The sequence below is a fragment of the Leptosomus discolor genome, chromosome 2 (assembly GCF_034619465.1).
Source record: "Leptosomus discolor isolate bLepDis1 chromosome 2, bLepDis1.hap2, whole genome shotgun sequence".
Lineage (NCBI taxonomy): Eukaryota > Metazoa > Chordata > Aves > Leptosomiformes > Leptosomidae > Leptosomus > Leptosomus discolor.
Genome location: NC_141392.1, coordinates 61,079,375 through 61,097,102, shown reverse-complemented (window position 1 = coordinate 61,097,102; position 17,728 = coordinate 61,079,375). Strand labels below are relative to the sequence as shown.

Genomic DNA, 17,728 nt, shown 5'->3' with positions numbered 1-17,728 from the left:
CCTGCGTCTCTAGGGGATTTTGAATTCTGAACCTGTAATTTCAAATATGTTGTGAGTAGGCATGTAATTTTCTGCACACTGTTTTTATTTTAAATGTATCAAACCCTAGGAAACTGGTTTCTCTTTTGATTCTCAATCTTTTCATCATGCAATCTCATGTTTTGAAGCTTCTTTCCTGTTTATCTGTGAAGAAAGAGGAGGATGGGCATGACCTACTATTTATAGAAAGATAAAACTGGTGGTCCTTCCAGTAAGGTATAGCATCCTATTCCGCTTGTCAGCCACTAACTGATTCTTTAGCAGAAGATAAAAAGTGACAAAGTAGCATGAATAGAAACTGTCTAGCTTACCATCTTTATCAGACAATGAGCAAAGTATAAGGAAATAGAGGATAGACAGTCTTACTCACTCCTTCCAAGCCCACTTTTGTTAGAGAGTAGTATTTTACTTGAAGTATGAGAGTTTTCTGTTGTCTTTCAAATTGTGACCTGCAGAACATGGCATACTAGGTGAAGTTAAGTGGGTCTAAGGAGGCTTCTTATTACTATCTTGAACTATCTTAAGCTATACCTGATGGGAGGCTATAGAGAAGATCTAAGCCAGATGTGCACAGTGATAGGACAACAGGCAATGGATACAGGTAGCAACAAGGAAAATGTGAATTAATAATTAGGAAAATAATTTTCATCATGAATGTGGTCAGATATTGAAAAGAGCATCCGAGAGAGGTTGTGGAAGTATTCAGAACCCAACTGGACACAGTCCTGGGCAACTGGCTCTAGCTGGCCATGCTTTAATGTGGGGTTGGACTAGATAATCTCAAGAGGTCTGTTGCAACCTCAGCCATTCTGTGCCCAGGGCAGCATGATCTGTGTTAGTCCTGCTGTCAATGAGGAATTGGACCAGGTAACATGCAAGAGCTCCTTCAGCTTTTTATGATTCTTGAAAAAATAATTCAGTCATATATGGAAAAGAGAATCGATAGGTGGAAAGGGGAGTAGGCCACATAAGAGTGCTTCTGAGGTTCAAATTTAGCCAAAGAAAACTGAAAAGTGGCTCTCTGGAGTGTAGTCTCTTATCATTTAGATGTCCAGACCGCCATTACCTTTTTTTTTTTAAAAAAAAAATAAATTAAAAATTATGAAATATATCATCACCATTTTTTAATGAGAATGTGTACCAAATATCTGTCCCTGTTTATTGTTAGCTTTATTTTTTTTTAAAGTAAAAAAAAAAGTGTCTAAAACCTGGATGCCAATTATAATTTCTTTGCAGTTTCCTGGATAAATACTTTAGAAACACTACAACACAAGTACATTCAAATATTTGTGAACAAATAATGAGTATGATACAATTTGATTTCCAAGCTACTGGTTTATTCTTGTTGTTATGTCTTCCTTACCTAAAGATGCCCTACAGACTTAAACACTGGAATGGCTGTCTTACCCACTGAAATATACTCCATTCTAGGCACAGCTGTATTTGAAGTGAAGCGTTAGCAAACTAATTTCTTCTTCAACATACAATCTTTTTCAAGGCAGTTTTCTTAACTGCTGGTGCAGCTGTAGCGAGGGAGACTTACAGTGCAACGCCAGCTGCAAACATCACCACATCTTTGTAAGCCAAGTTACACCAGTTTGATAATTTAATAGGGAAGGCAACATGTGGGAAGAAAACTTTTGTTACAGTGAATGTAATGAATAGCCCAATTAAATACTTGTAGCTTTAAATGAGTGTTCTTTAGTGGTCTGGCTCTTAGTGTGGTAATGTTTACAAAGCTCACCTGATTATGTGAAATTAATTATGAATTCTAAACAATTGCAAAAATAGAATTCCTAAGCAAAGATTACAGAGCTTTTGCTAAAAATCTGTGTGTGCAGCTTGTGTAGAAATAACAATTGTTCCTCAGCAGCAACAAATAGGCTCTTTCTTCATTTTGTTTATGTGAAGGCAAAGGTAACTGACTCGCCCAAGGCTGCAAGGGAAACAGTTGTAGGGGGGAAAGCAGAATTCAGACTTAACTCAAATCCTTACTATTCATTGCAGGTCATTACAAGTGGTAGTGTGAATTGGTGAAGACTGGTGCTTTCATTACCAAGTTATGTCTACATGCAACTTAAAAGGGAAGCAAATGCTGAGTGAGCCAATATTTTAACATCCTTATTGATGGGGAGCCTGCAATATGTATAATTGGGCAATATCTTTTTATTTGCTGAATTGTATTAATGTAGTAAGATGATTTCTCACACTTTTATTTTCTGAGCAAAGAAATTAAAAATACTTTTTGACATTTATTTTTGGAAATTAACTCCACGGTGTAGGTATCTATAATGCTTTACACAACCAAGACAAAAATTTTATGCAAATTAATTTTTTAGAAGAATCAGTAAAAAAAAGTGTCAATTCTTGCTTTGTGCATCCTAAGAAGAAAAGCAGCATTGTTTGCATGTACTACTGGACCTTCCCCATTCCTTTCTGCTTGCTCATTTTCGTTGCCCCCCTTGCAAGTGGAAAAAGTCTGTTTAAACAGAGTGAAACTAGGTCTCTGTAGCTTGACAAATTACCATTTTTTTCCAAAGTGTTATTTTCTTTGTGATTCTTGAAAACCATACTGTAACTCTTGGAGATGTTTTTACAGTAACATAGGCATGCTTTATGCAGTTCTGCTGTTGGATTTATGGATGGTTTTGTCAGGATGCCACCATGGAAACCTTAAAATGACATACTTGATTTATTAATGCAGTTGGAATACAAGTCCTAGGGTACAAATAAAGGTCACTTAGCAGCAGCACTAGGTCATCCAGCAAGATTTTGTACTAGTGGGAAAAAAAAAAAAAAAGTAATTTCAAATATGAGAAAGTTTCTAAATGGTCATGGTATATACAGAGTAAAATGCTTTAAATGTCACCACTTTCATTGCAATATATAATATGTATTCTACATTTATATTACAGATTACAGGAAGCCCTTATAGTCTCAACTGGTAGAAAGAATATTGTATGAAAAGTTGATGGATTTTTGAGTCCATTTCTCAATGTTGTGGAAAAAAAAATACATATATGTATTTTTTAAAAAGCACATATTCCAATAGATCCTTACATTGTGAATCTTTTAGCAACATCTCCAGCTAAAGAGGAAGAGTGCAGCAGAATGAGAAAAATAAAATGTTTTTAAATTAAAATTAATAGAATAACTTCTTAATTCTCTGCATTCCTTAAAAACAGGAGTCCAGAGAATTGGAGGAGTCTGAACTCCTTAAAAATAAACATTTTGCTAGTTTTTATGGTCTGGGCTGCTGAAATTAAGCCCTAATCGGTGCTTCCTTACACCAGACAAGGGGATGCCATGAAGCCTTGAGAATCCTCTATTTATATTAAAGTATCTTTGGACAGTTGTTTATGGAGCCAAGGCTATCAGCCTTATTCCACAAAGTCTTGCCTTCAATAAATAAATAATAATTTAAAGGAAACAAACAAACAAACAGTCTGGGTATACTGTAGCTCTGAGGAAAATCTAAAGAGCATGTGGATGCGTTATGCTGGGATCCAAGCAGAAAGGCTGATGAGGGTCCAAGGCAAGAAACTCAGCTGGAGGTGAAACTGAATGTGAAACAATTGTGTCAGTTTCACAGCCTAGTGTTTCAGTGTCCTTAAGCAAATTGCAAGGAACTTTAAATTCTAGGTTATTACTGCTTTATGAGAAATTAATTCTGTAATTTTTCTAGCATTCATTCCCATTCCCTGGAAAAGAACCGCAGAACTTGAAAACAGTTTGTTGACTTAAATGTTCTTTTTCAGCAGCCTGGAATTCTTTAACTTAGCACTACTGTTAAAACTCTTCACGAATACTGCAAGTGCATATCTTAAAATGGTTCTAATACTTTAATCTTTGATAAAGAATATTTTAAATATTTACTTTGCAGAAAGAATAGCTATAGTGCTTTGATGATATTTGGGCACTTTAAACACCTAAGAAGAGTTAATTTAAACAAAGCTGGGTTTATGTTTAATGCAGTTTAACAGTACCCAATTGCATAATGAGCAAATCAAACAGTTGAGTTTGATCTTTTGATACATATACCTGATTAAAAAATATATCTCCGTTTTGTGAATTTGCCTCTTACAGGCACTGTTATTAAGGGCAGTCAGCACTTCTAACATTTCTTTTTGGTTGTATTTGGATTTTTGTGTTTGTAACATTGCCAGACTTTAACCAATTGGCTTCATATCTTCCATGGCCATGTTGCCTACAGCATTGCACTTTTACAGGAGTGGCTAGAGACTGTGAACTATGCAGCGAGGAAGTTCAAAGCTGAAACTGGGAATGTCTTGGAGAGAAGATTGGGAGATAGTGCAAGACAGGTACAAGTGTGGGGCAACAGGTTGCAGATATGGGATATGAAGTCCTGGTGCAGAGAGAGAGAAATCAGAATGGGACTAAAGAGCCAGAGAAGGGCAACAGGAAGCTGCAGGGGGCAGAATAAAGGAATAAATGCATTAATGCTTCAAGTCTAGAGAAGAACTCACAGGTAATTTCTCTTAGTTGAGATATTAAGTACAATGAAAGCATGTTTTCTCCTACTTCCTCATTCTCAAAAGTGGCTTAATTTTTACAACAGCTTTCCCAAAATAGTAGCTTCAGGCAGACACCCAACATGGAAAATCCACTTCATGGCTACAATTTGAAAAAGCGATAAATAAGTTACTTGGGCAGCCTTACCTTCAGCCAACATGATGACTGTTGTGCGTAACTATTTAATTAATCTTACATGTAGTAAGTCACTGAGATTTTGTTAAATTTTATTTTCTGCAACTGTTTTAGAATCGTTTTTTTTTAGTTAGCACCAAAACCACTGAAAAACATAGCACTCAACCAATGGCTTATTCCTATCATTACATTATTATTTAAAAGGTAGCGTATCCAGTGTTTACTTTTGATTCTCACCTTTTTTTTTGCCACTTTTAACATATTTAATTTTACTTCCATTCATGTTAGTGACATGATATTGCAGTATGAGTTACTAGCAAAAAAATACAGTGAAGGAAAAATCTGGCAGCTTGAAATGTCCTTTGCCTTCCAGAAATCTGCCAGATGTTTGTTGGCATATGTCAGAAATAGTTTTGTAAAACCACAGCCTGAATTACTGGTTGCAGCAAGTGAAAGTCATTTTCACAAGAGTAACATAAAAAAATTTTACCATGTTCTGTGTTTGTATATTGAATTTTGCTAGCAGTGCTTGACACACGACGCAACTTTGCTTCTAGGTTTCTTTGCTTTTTAATACTTTTAAATAAATAAAGATTCTTGGTATTAGACTGTGGATTTGGGGGATTTGTGAATTTGTTTATTAGTACTTGGATGTTCTGAATGAAAGTAAACTACTACAACTGTGCAATATAAAACAAAAATATATTCTTTAACTATGTATTTATTGAAGTCCAGTAAAAATGTTCTAATGACAATACTGTTGATTTTACTCCTCATTATAGTCTTTTATCGTAGTAAATAGTATTGTGCGTTGGAACCTGTTTAGTCATTTTTAGGAACTTTTTCTGGTAGGAAGAGGGCCTTACATTGGAAAAAATTCTGCAATTTGTAGTGGTAGACTAATTATTAAGCAGTAGAGGTGTTTCCATAACATGAAATCTTGTATAGTTGAAGTATCAGTCTTGTATCAGCGTGAATTTCGTAAAGAACATCTATTTTGACAGCTCTAGATGCATGCAAGTTTTGTGCTTCCATATTCGTTTTGCTACCTTTCAAGAACTGGCTGTTAACAAAGCTGTTCCCAACATTGTGCTTTTTCCACCTGACATTGTTGATACAGGTGAATGCATAAGCAGTGAAAGAAAATTAGCTTTTTAAAATTGAACTGAATTCAAATTAAGAAATCAACCATATCCTAAATTAACTGTGTCATTAGCACAATAAAATTGGACCATTAGCCATCAACGCAACATTGAATAAATTAGACTAGAACCTTAAGAACATGACTAGACTGAAAAATAGTATGTATGTTCTCTGTACATGCTATGGGATATACTGAACCTTATTATTGTTATAGTGCATTATGTACTCTAACTGTTCTAGACACAGTTATGACTCGGCTAAGCTGCTTTTTTTTTTCTTGTTTGGTACTACTTTCCCAAAGTTCCCCTTTTTGCTTATTTGTGGTTTAATTTATACGGGGTGGAAGGATCAGCACTGTCTTTCTTTTTACAAAGAGTTTGTAAGGCAAATACAGTTTTCCATATTCTGGTTCATGTAGATATTAAAATAGAGATTACTGCATATTTGTAGTATCCTGTTCAACTACTGTGGATGCAGTACCTGGAGGTATTAGGGATTGTACAAATAAGACAAGTTGCTTATATTCAGACTGATAATGAGATCATCCTTCAATTTAAACAGAAGAGGTCTTTGAAAGTATAGGAGTTTCTAGATTTTTGTCCTATGGTATGTTGCTTTTTACTTTGTCAAATCAACCACAGGTGGTTTGGGTTAACAGATGTTTTATGTCACACTGTGGTGGCAATTTTTCAGCTAACAGAAATTTGAAAGGAGGTTTCAAAAGAAAGCCTACATTTTCAAGTTTTTGTACAGAAGAGTTGCAGTAATTCCTGTTTTGTGTTACCATAGCAGATGTCGAAAGGGAAGAAGCAGGGTCGTCTTCTGTCCATAGTGGAGCAACTCAACCAACATCGTCATCTACATATGAAGCTAGCAACACACCAACTAGTAATTACACTGGCATACATATACCACCAGGTGCCCATGCACCAGCCAACACTCCAGCTGAAGTACCACATAACACAGGTATGTCTGAATCACACCCAAAAAACTCATGCCTTTATTCTGGCCCTCTTTCCGTTACATGTAAAGTAAAATAATAAAGTATTCTATGGCAGAAGCAACTTCATAAATTAACATCGTAAAAATGCCATTGGAAATATTTTTATGCTTTTATAGTTTTTAAAATACATAATTCATATTTTGGAGCACTTTGCCAAAAGAGATACATGGACTGAAAGAGTGAGTGTTCTTGCAGACAGAATGGTTTTTCTTCTCTGGAATTATACATTCAACATCTGTACTGCAAAGCACTATTGAATCTTTCACTTGGTGGATGAAATTATGTTACTTCATTTCATATGTAGCTTTCCCTGTGGAGGCAGTCTGCCAGTCTTTATGTGGCAACATATGCAACATAATGTTGAAACCGTTACATCACCACTGCAACAGTTGTGCCTGATGTACCATTCATATGTTTCTTCTATTTGGTTTATGCACCTTTTCCTGTACAAGTACTTTAGTGTGATTGACCTCAAACGATATTATTAATGGATATTTTGTCCCTACTGCTACACATATTGGCCCCTACATCCTTCTTCGTATTCTGTGTCGTTTTTTGGAACAAAACCAAGTTCTTAAAAATCCGAAGTTCTTCTCAGTTGCCTTATTTAAAAAAAAAAAAAAAAAAAAAAAAAGTTGTATTAAATGGTTTGTTAATACAACTTTTTCACGTCATGTTACCTTTTTATAATTACGTTTAATAGGGCTAAAAGATTAAAAGGTCTTTTCTTCATTTGATTGTTCAGATACATTTTTGCATTGTAGAACATACGAGATGTTTTTGTCATACAGCCCCTCCTTTTCTTTTACTTTCTCGTTTTAAAAATGCTTCACCCCGTGAAAAGTTCAGGATGCTCTTTTTTTCAGCTTTATCAAAGGGAAACTCTTCAGATAGATGGGGTAGTTTGGGTCTTGGAGGGGGAAAGGGTTGGTGTTTGCATTCAGCCTAAGTAATAATCTAGCTCTTTGTTTTTACCAGATCTGAAAATTATGAAATATGTACCTTTTTGGAATACATGATTTCTTTGCATTACGTCATTTTAACGCCATCAGTCATTCCATGTAATAACAGATAATTTAGAAAAGTGATTACACCACCTTCCTACATAGCAGATGTTGTAGAAATAACTTCTAAGTCTGGTACGTTCTGGAAATACTGCACAAATACAGTTTTGGGTCAGTGCAAATGATAGTGTTTGAAATGTGAACTCAGATACAAGAATGCTGCACAGTGTAAAGTGCTGTTTCTTCTTCTATCACCATTTCCCTTTTCAGTCTAGCTAGCTTTTTTATTCTCACCAATTGTTTTCAAAGGCATTAGGAAGGAGATAATTTGCAAGTGTGAGATGGCAGGCATGGGGCTTTAAAAATACAATAATAATCACAGAATCGCAGAATGGTAGGAGTTGGAAGGGACCTCTGGAGATCGTCTAGTCCAACTCTGCTGACAAAGCAGGTTCACCCACAGCAGGTCACACAGGACTGCATCCAGGCGAGTTTTGAATATCTCCAGAGAAGGAGACTCCAGAAAGGCAGAATTTAAACTTCAAATACAGAAGTTTACTTCTACTCTTCTTTAGCAGATTTTTCTCAATGTTCTAGAGTAACCAGTGTCTTTTGGACTAGTATTTTCTTATTTTTTTAATGCTTGAAATTAAATTTCTGTGAAATACTGTACTGATAAAATGAATTCAATTTAAAAGAATGTAAATTCTCTGTATTATTTTATAAAGCATTCATACTCTGAAGTGAGGGCTTTAAAATCACTTGTTAGACACTTTCAGGATTGGAAAGCTATCAGCTGCTTAATTTAAAAATCATTGAGTCATTAGGTTTACCTATTCTGTTTTCTTACTTTGTCAGCTTACTTTTAAGGTCTGTAAATAAAAATAACCCATTTTTTGCACTGATTTGCAGGAGTGACAAGTAACACCATTCAGCCTGCTCCTCAGAATATTCCTCTAGTCGATCCTTCCCTTTACAGTGCACAGTCTGCAGGTAAGGTGGTGGCGTTTGTATTGTCTGTACATGGACATGCTGTGTCCTGTGTGTCTCCCCTGCACTGAAAGAAGTTTAAGAAATTATGTCATCATTATCTGAATGCTATGAAGTCAGAAATTTTAAAAAGAATGGGCATCATCTAAACATTGTGTTGCTGAGAGCTTAGTAGTTTCTGAAGGTTTTGCTACAGTGCATGATTAGTGTTGCCTGTCTTTTTCGAAACAATGAGCTAGCATTGTGTTTGGCTTTTTATTATTTATGTTGTTGCTTCTCAGGCAAGGTTCTGATATACTTAACAAAGCCTGTATTCCTGATGGCCTTGCTAAATTATATTTTTGGTAATAAATACACATTCCCTTTACTTAAAATTTCTGCTACAGAGTCAGTACGTAAGTTATTTGTTCACTTAATTAAATGATAGTGACATTCCAGCAGTTTTTTTTCTTGCAGCATAATTGTTATGTGTGCTTGATTAAGTAGTACCTGTATTAAATGAAATAATTTGTACAGTACTGCTAATGATGTCATTTTGATGTACCATTTAATCAAGGCTTTTATCTTTTAAAATGCTATCTGTCTTTGATTTTAAAATCACTGATAATCTCTATTATTTGTATGTTATGTCTGCTTGCCAATATCATGTTTTGAAGCACACACCAAAATGCTAACCTTAGAGAAACCATGGCCTCTGAAAGAGTAGTGACTGGTGATAAAGCTCGAATCAAACTACATTCTAATTTGAACACTGATGTGCATTTGGACAAATTATTAACTGTTTTCTAGGAATTTTTCTGTATGGGGAATAGGCATAATGAAAAGATAAGGTACAGCTGTTTGTAATAATCAGATTTTTGTTGTCAATATAACATGGATGTTGAGTGAGGAAGTTGTCTAGAAGTCCTGGTATGAAATCTGTTCACATTTTACCCTGCAGTTTATCCTCACCAGGGAAAGCTGATAACATACGTAGTTGATGTTTTACGTTCCAGTACTAGTTACAGTCAAATGTTGCCTGTTACGACTACGGAGTTTAGATAGGTATATTCTTGTATATTGTAATATTTAGTTAACTATTTTAGTTTATTATGTTGTTGAAGAGGGTGTCTATGGTTAAATAACAGCTTTACTGAGAAAACATTTTTGATTCAATGGAATGCTATAGTAGGAATTCAGTGTTTAACTTACTTTTAGTTTGCTGTCATAAGAATGCTTAAGGATGTGTCCATCTTAACATATTAGGAAGCCATTTTTGTAGGAGATATCTTAAAAAGATTAAAAATAACAAAATTTACCTTTGATAGAGGCATAGTAACATTTTGTATTCTCTTGAAGAACAAAAGGCGTCTTCTATTGTTTGTCTGGCATATTACTGTAATGTCTCATGTGATAGTTAAGTCATTTTATTGAAAGCAATACCTCAGACCTGTAGCTGAACCATTTAAACTTGGTGATAGCTCTGGAATTTTTGGGGTATCTTGTGGGTGTTTCGGTAGCTCCTTAACCAAAACAGCTGGAGGCTTTACTTAAGCCTTACTGTAGTAACTGGTAGTTGGGAAGCAAATTTTGTGTTGTTTGGCAGCAAAGCTTTCATATTTAACCAGCTTATCGTGGTCCTCTAGACAGTCATTCTAATAGGTTTTTTGGATAACTACTGTGAAGATTTTAGCCATCGCTGTTTCTTGGTTTGAATGTTTAATTCTAGTTGTCAAAAATGTCATAATCTTGATTTAAACTTTAATTCTTCAGTAAGTATTAGAGGTTCCTTTTTCCGATATCTGTATATTATCAGTGCATTCCTTCCTCTAGCCACTTACTGTGATAACCTGATTTAATAAGTACATAAATATAAATAAAAAGGAAATGACAGAATTAAGATACCCTGTGTTAGTGAGAATTCGTAGTAACTGCTGTCATGTAATTAAGAGATGAAGACCCTTGCTGAGCACGGTGATGAATCTCTTAACTTGATCTAACCTGAGTATTTGCATGCCTGCATTCCTCCTCTGCACATCTGTTGTGTCACTACAAGTTTGGGTCTTGTAACAGCTTAAAGTGGTACATTCTTATGAGGGAGTTTTGCAAAAGTGCGCCAGAAGAAGTGATGCAGATCCTCTGTTCTGAAGGCTTAGAAAGTACGTTGTCAGTTATGCAGGAGTTTGAGAGGACGTAAGGGATGTGTCAGTCAGCAGAGACACAGTAGCAGTTTTGTTTGCATGCATAGAATTACGAAGCTTGAGAGCAATGGAAAGTGTTTGTCCTTGCCTGTCTCCATCCTGTCATGCATGCCTGGTCATTGCCCAAAGCATCCTCCCTTCATCTATAAGTGTAAGAGTAATGGCTGATGTCATTCTTCTCCTCATCCTGCTGAGGAGTCCTTTTTGCACTAACAGGACTCTGTTCCACACTAGCCTTGTTTCCTGACCTGCAAGTAAATTTAGAAACGCCCGTGTCTCACAACAGACGTACCAGACTGTGGGACTCAGGAGCCCTCCCTGGTTCCTGAGTTGCAGTGTATATGTTCGGGCTAGATCGTGGCTGCATATTGAGGTTGGACTTTGGTATGCACCATTCCTATGGAACTGAAGTTCCCTTTGGATGGGAAGGAATGATGAATGTTGCCCTCCAGTAGATCCATAGAGCTAGCACAGTGCAAAGTACACTTGCTCCACAATTTAGACACCGTGTCTGTGTCTACACTAATAAATTAAACATGCCTGTACATATCTGACACTGAGAACAGCTGGCACAGAACCACTCGCATCCACACTACTAAACTTTTAAACCTTTTAAAAAAGGTAGTTTGTGAAGGCTGCCAATACTGAATGATCTGTAGCCTGCTCTGACCACAAGTCATGGCCCAGGAATTGTTTGGGAAAGTGCTAGTTTGCATGGGCCAAAACCATACTGGAGCCTGTTCCAGTAGTTTGACAGTACAGACAGTCAAGTTTGAGCACTGAGATGTGTTCCCTGGCACTGTTGAATGTACTAGTGTAGGCATAGCCAAACAGGATATTCCACATATTCCTGCAAGACTCTTTCTGGGAGTAAGATCAAATGTATATTTTTAAAATAAATTATATATTTTCTTTCCTTCCCATAACATGGAGAAACAATTTGATTAATGCTATGATGGGAAAGAAATTTTAGGTGGAGAAGAATGGAATATTTTATCAAAAGAAAATTAAGTTAAAGTAACTATATTCCTTTGATTTTAGTCAGCATGAATCCTTCAATAATTGTCCTGTCCTGTGGGAACAGGTTTCAGAATTTAACATTGACTTTTGAAAGTGTGAAAGCTTATGCAGTTAAGCATTGGTTGATGTCTCTGACAACAGAACATAGAGCTACACAGCAACTTTGTATAATGTATGTGTGCACTTCTCTGGTGTAGTTTGCTTAAAAAATTTATTACCGCTAGATTTTGCTAACACTAAATGCATTCATGGTTGTGCTACACAGAGGTTTTATAAAATCTTCTTACATTACCATATACTCCTTTCCACAGGTGGCATAGTATAGAGAAACCGTTTATCTGTTCTAGTTGTGTGTATAATAATGTTTGATTTTTCTACACACTAAGTAGAAATAATAATTTGATATTTTACGTGTTTTCGTGATCTTAAGAAGAAATCTGTGAGGATTTATGTTTCGAATATTTTAAGTGCTTTGGTGGGGAAAAAAGAGCATCTTGTTTCAAAAATCATTTCAGTTATCTTTGTCATCACTGTCTTTATACACAAAATTGCATTCTTAAAATGTTCTTAAATCAGCTGCCTTGTATTTGGGCAACTTTATAAAAAGAAATACATCTGACAGATAGAAAAGGTACCAGGGAGAAGCAGATACATCATGTGAAATACACATTATTTTCATTCTAAAACTGCTTTTTTTTCCCCCAATGTGATTTTCAGCATCTCTAGTCAAATTGCCCTTTGGTTTTCACTTTGTCTTCCTCTTAAAGAATAATGCTTGTTGTTATGAATTCCATATGTCTGTCACGTTCCAGTAATAAATTTAACTACTGTGCTGATAATTCCAGATTAACACAGAAACAGAATAAATACAGTATACTTTTCCAATGTCAATGCTGTTGAGCTTTTTTAGAGCTCAGAATCACAAGATGGTTGAAGTTGGAAGGGTCCTTAAGTGGTTGTTATCTAGTCCTACCCCTCTGCTCAAGCAAGGGTCCTGTACAATGGGTTGCTCAGGACAGTGTCCTTTGTGTCTCTCCCTGCCCCTGTTTAATTTGCAGCACTGAAGGATGAAGTTTGGGAGAAAAATGGCACTGTTAATTCAAAAGACAGCTATTGATTCCATACAAGGATGGAGAGTGCACAACCTCTCTGAGCAACCTGTGCCAGTGCTTGGTCACCCTCACAGTAAAAAGTGTTTCCTGATGTTCAGAGGGAACCTGCTGTGTTTCAGTTTGTGCCCACCACCTCTGGTCCTGTCAGTGGGCACCACTGAAAAGAGCCTGGCTCTGTCCTCTATGTACCCTCCCTTCAGGTATTTATATACATCGATGAGATCCCCCAGAGCCTTCTCTTCTCCAGCTTGAACAGTTCCAGATTTCTCAGCCTCTCCTCTTATGAGAGTTGCTCCAGTCCCTTAATCGTCTTTGCGGCCCTTTGGTGGAGACTCTCCAGGATGTCAGTCTCTCTCTTGTACTGAGGAACCCAGAATTAGACACAGTACTCCAGGTGTGGCCTCTCTAGCACTGAAAAAAGGGGAAAGATCACCTCCCTCCACCTGCTGGCAACACTCCTCCTAATGCAGCCCAGGATGCCATTAGCCCTCTTTGCTGCAAGGGCAGATTGTTGGCTCATGGACAAATCAGTGTCCACCAGGACTCGCAGGTCCTTTTCTGCAAAGCTGCTTAACCCTTAGAATGTGTAAATTGAAGTCAATTACTAACTTTCGTGGTTATATCTTTGATGTAAGTACAGACGTTATAGTGAAGTTTCACATTATTTTGAAGCCTTAAGAACACAGAGCTGTTTTATTTCTGTTCTGCCTGTCCATTGTGAGGTGCTGACTTCAATAGGAGCTGAGGCCACCGAGCACATCAAAAGATCAACACCCTTACTGTGTAAACTTTGGTTTATAAATTTAAAATTGTTAACTTTTTCCCCCTCAAGTTATGTCATAATAGCATCTGACGTAGATTTCATAATAAATAAGGCTTTATGCCAACAAAACATTAATAGAGCTCATACTGTAAAAATAAGATTAGACTGGTGAATTTAGGCTTCCTTCCAATAAATTAGTTGAATATTGGACTGATGCCTTGGCCAGTTTTTAAAGAATGATTTTATAGTTTCTTTTGGCATCATAGCATAAAGCCACTTTGAGGGGAACTTTTTGATTTCTTAAAGATGTTCAGTAACGTGGTCGCAAATTGATCCCAGCTGCTTCTAGTCTGTGACTTTATTTCGGTTACAAAATAACCTAAGTGTGTGCCTGTGTTTATGCACTCCCTCAGGTGTATTTACTCACATGTGTATGTATTTTTAAGAGATTTAATGTGGCTTCTTTTATTCAGCACTAAACTAATATATGTTGCAATGATAATGAGCCCACCAAGATGTCATGTGCCTCAATATTCAACAGTTATTTTGTGGTTATATTTATTTATTGAAGGGAAAATAAGTAGACTTCTAGAGTATATTTTAAAAATTAATAAAATTAATCTTAAGAGCACTTACCCTTCTGCTTTTTATCGGGGTAAGGTTGTTTTGAAAACCAGTACCGGTCTAGTTTTTAATATTCCCATGTTTTCCATTTTATTTGTTCAAAAGCTGTTCTTAGTAATAAGATTGGGGAAAGGAAAAGCAAGTATAATAGACATTTTCTGATAAGAACTGACATTCTTTAGTAAACATTCTCACAGTATTGCTAACAACAGTTTTATTTTGAAAGAAAGGGATCCAGCTAACTGAAATTGTACCATAAAAAATGGATTTAAGTATATTCATGTCCTTGCTTAAAATTAGAAAGCTCTACCTAGATAAACCTTTGTTTAACCAATTTTTGTATAAAATCTATGGTGCGTTTTAAAATGCATTTTTTCTTAATCTATGAAATGTGTTCATTGCTTACAAAATGCTGTGTGAGAAACCTATTAAATATATACATAATTCTTTAGTATTGCATATAATTACTTATCCGTGTCCATAAAAATCAGTCTTTCACAAGTTAAGTTGTTCTGAAAGAACAGGAGTAGAAGTTTTATAATTTATCGATAGGTTGTTGGAGTGGCATGGGATTAGCCTTAAAACTCCCAGTGAATTTATGTGTGGAAGGAGGGACAGAGTAACATAACTGTGCTTTATTTTATGTATCAGTGATGTTATTCACATATTATATCTTCTGCCAGTTAGGGCATAAGTCCCTACTGTTCTTTCAAGAAGACTGAACACATGTGTTCGCGCGTTAGAGAATTCCCAATGTTTTTAACTTATGCCCAAAAAAAATTCTGATTAATAAATAACTGTTAATTGTTTTATACTATATTATGAGAATATTTTTTGCTAGTGTTCTCCAGTATTACAAAAATGGGCACTTTTAATGGGATCAATCTTGTTTCCAGTCATCTTACATAAAATTGGAAACACAAGCCTTACTTGGATAAAATAGAAATATAGAATGTGCAAAAACATGCCAGTGAGAAATGCTTCTACATTTTGAAAAACTACTCCAGTTGAGAAGGAACAGTTTCTAACTCTGTATTATTCCTGAAGAAGAGAGCAAAGTAATTATATCGTAAACACAAACCCCACTGTCCTTGTTTCTTGCAGGCTGTTAAATGATTACAGGTAACTTATTATTGTTTAAAGCTTCCTTTGCTGCCTTTGATGGAGAGCAGATCTTTCTCAAAGGTATTGACTTACTTTTGAAAGGCACTGGGTCATACAAATACCAGTGTTAAGAAAGGTCCTCTTCTATTTTTCGAATGCCAGCAGCAAAGAAGTTAAGTGTTGTATGAACGGAAAGAAAAGTGAACAGAAGAAACACCGTAGCTTGGTCTTTGTAATAGTACCACAAATGTTAACCTGGTTTTCGTAATATTGCCGCAAATACAAGTAAAACACAGAAATCATGTGAAAGGAAGCCTCAGTCAGATATCCTCAGAGTAACTTTGTAATACTTGTTTTTGCAGGGGAAGTCCGTTTGACTCCAGAGGACTTTGCAAGAGCTCAAAAATACTGCAAATATGCTGGCAGTGCTTTGCAATATGAAGATGTCAGCACTGCTGTGCAGAATCTACAGAAGGCCCTGAAGTTACTGATTACGGGCAGAGAATGAAGCCTTTATCCAACAGATTCATGTCTTTTGCCTAAAGAACTAACAGCTTATTACTGTACCTGTTAGGGGAGTGGAGTTATACAGAAGTTCTCAGTCCCATCACCCATGACAATGAAATTACTGTTTCAGTGTCAGATTAGCCATTAATGGTACAGTAGGAATCTCTGTTTTCATTTTACAAACAGTGGAGCTAGAAACATATGAATGCAGTGGCTTGATGTAAGCAAAATACTGAAGAAAGTACTGTGAACACTGCTCAAGAGTTAGAATTCATCTTGCAATATTTAGATTGTTGGAATGGGAAAATGCTAAATCTGTAAAAAAACTTGAGCATAAGAATGTTCTGTTAAATTTCTTACTCTGATTTTATTATTTCAAACAATTATTTAGTAAGTATAATAGCTTTAAAACGGTAACTAAGATTAGCACTTTCCTCCTGAGATGAGAGCATGTGAGAAGGCTGACAGATCCATAATGGGAAGGACTTTTTTCAGACGTAAATTATTTGGGTATTATCTGAGACATAAGTGAAAGTTGAGGGAGACTTGAGGACACTTGTATTTCATTACAAAACATGCTGGAAAAAACATTTCTTGATACTTAAGAAAGAGTCATTTTGATGGTGTTCCAACCCAATCCCCTGCAACTGTATGGACTGCTACGTGTATTCTTGATTATTGGTTCTTGCTCCTCTTGTGTGAACACTTACAATTTTGTATATGTATGGGTAATTAAGAGAAAGTACTAATATTTATCAGAGATGATCCTGAAACCGGAGGCAGAGATTCTAAACAACGTGAACTTTTAGGGAGATTTACTTCATAGCTGTTCCATCTTTTTAAGAGGCTGAAAAAAAGGCTGGTTCTTCAGCCATCAAAGCACTATAGGTTCATCTCTGGTATTAGTGTCATAGAGCTTTGTATTTCCAGCTAATATTCTTCCTGTCTGCTTTGTTGTGGAGACTTTTGGACTTGGGATTTAATTAAAATATCTTGGAAACTGAATTTTGAGTCCTTATGAGGTCTGCCCTTGCAATTATAGAACTCTTGATTGTTAAAAATCCATCCATGCTGTTTAAAAGAAAGAATAAGTAGTCTTTTAACCGGTGTGACATAATAATTGAGTACACTATAAAGCATGTCTGATTTATATAATAATTTTAATGACATAATATCTGATCTGTCTTTCTTTCAAGCTGCTGGATCAAATACACATATTCTTTATAGTTGCACTTTTTTGCAGTGAATAAGTCTGATATTCAAAGCAAAAAGATGAGGAAAAGAAAATGAAACATAAGCATGCATTAAAGTTTAGCTGGTCGTATCCTTTTAAGAGTGTAGTCTTTGACAGCAGGTTTGAAAAGGATAGTATGAAACTTGTGCATGTATGCTTAAGCATTTTAGGTGACTGAGATGTAATAGATAAAAAGTCTGGTATTGCTTGTGTTGTTTTCTGATATGGGATAGCATGCTAATCTGGACAGTGGTTAGATTTTACTTGTTTTGGGAAATTCAGAATGAATCAGTCAGAAACTTTTTTTACAGTAATGCTGTACAGACCTGGGCAATCG

At 35.9% G+C, this 17,728-nt stretch overlaps 1 protein-coding gene across 3 annotated transcripts in view; it reads left to right on the top strand.

Moving 5' to 3' along the window:
• Positions 1-17,162, top strand: part of VTA1 (vesicle trafficking 1) — a 42,876-nt gene extending 25,714 nt beyond the window's left edge. Inside the window, exons 6-8 of one of the 3 annotated variants that reach the window (XM_086461170.1) lie at positions 6,643-6,816; positions 8,770-8,850; positions 16,013-17,162. In XM_086461170.1, coding sequence (XP_086317296.1) covers positions 6,643-6,816; positions 8,770-8,850; positions 16,013-16,158 — 401 coding nt within the window. In that variant the 3' untranslated portion in view covers positions 16,159-17,162. Of the gene's footprint in view, positions 1-6,639; positions 6,817-8,769; positions 8,851-16,012 lie in introns of all 3 variants that reach the window. The other 2 variants (XM_086461169.1, XM_086461171.1) reach the window with 2 other exon arrangements.
• The last annotated feature ends 566 nt before the right edge of the window (positions 17,163-17,728 follow it).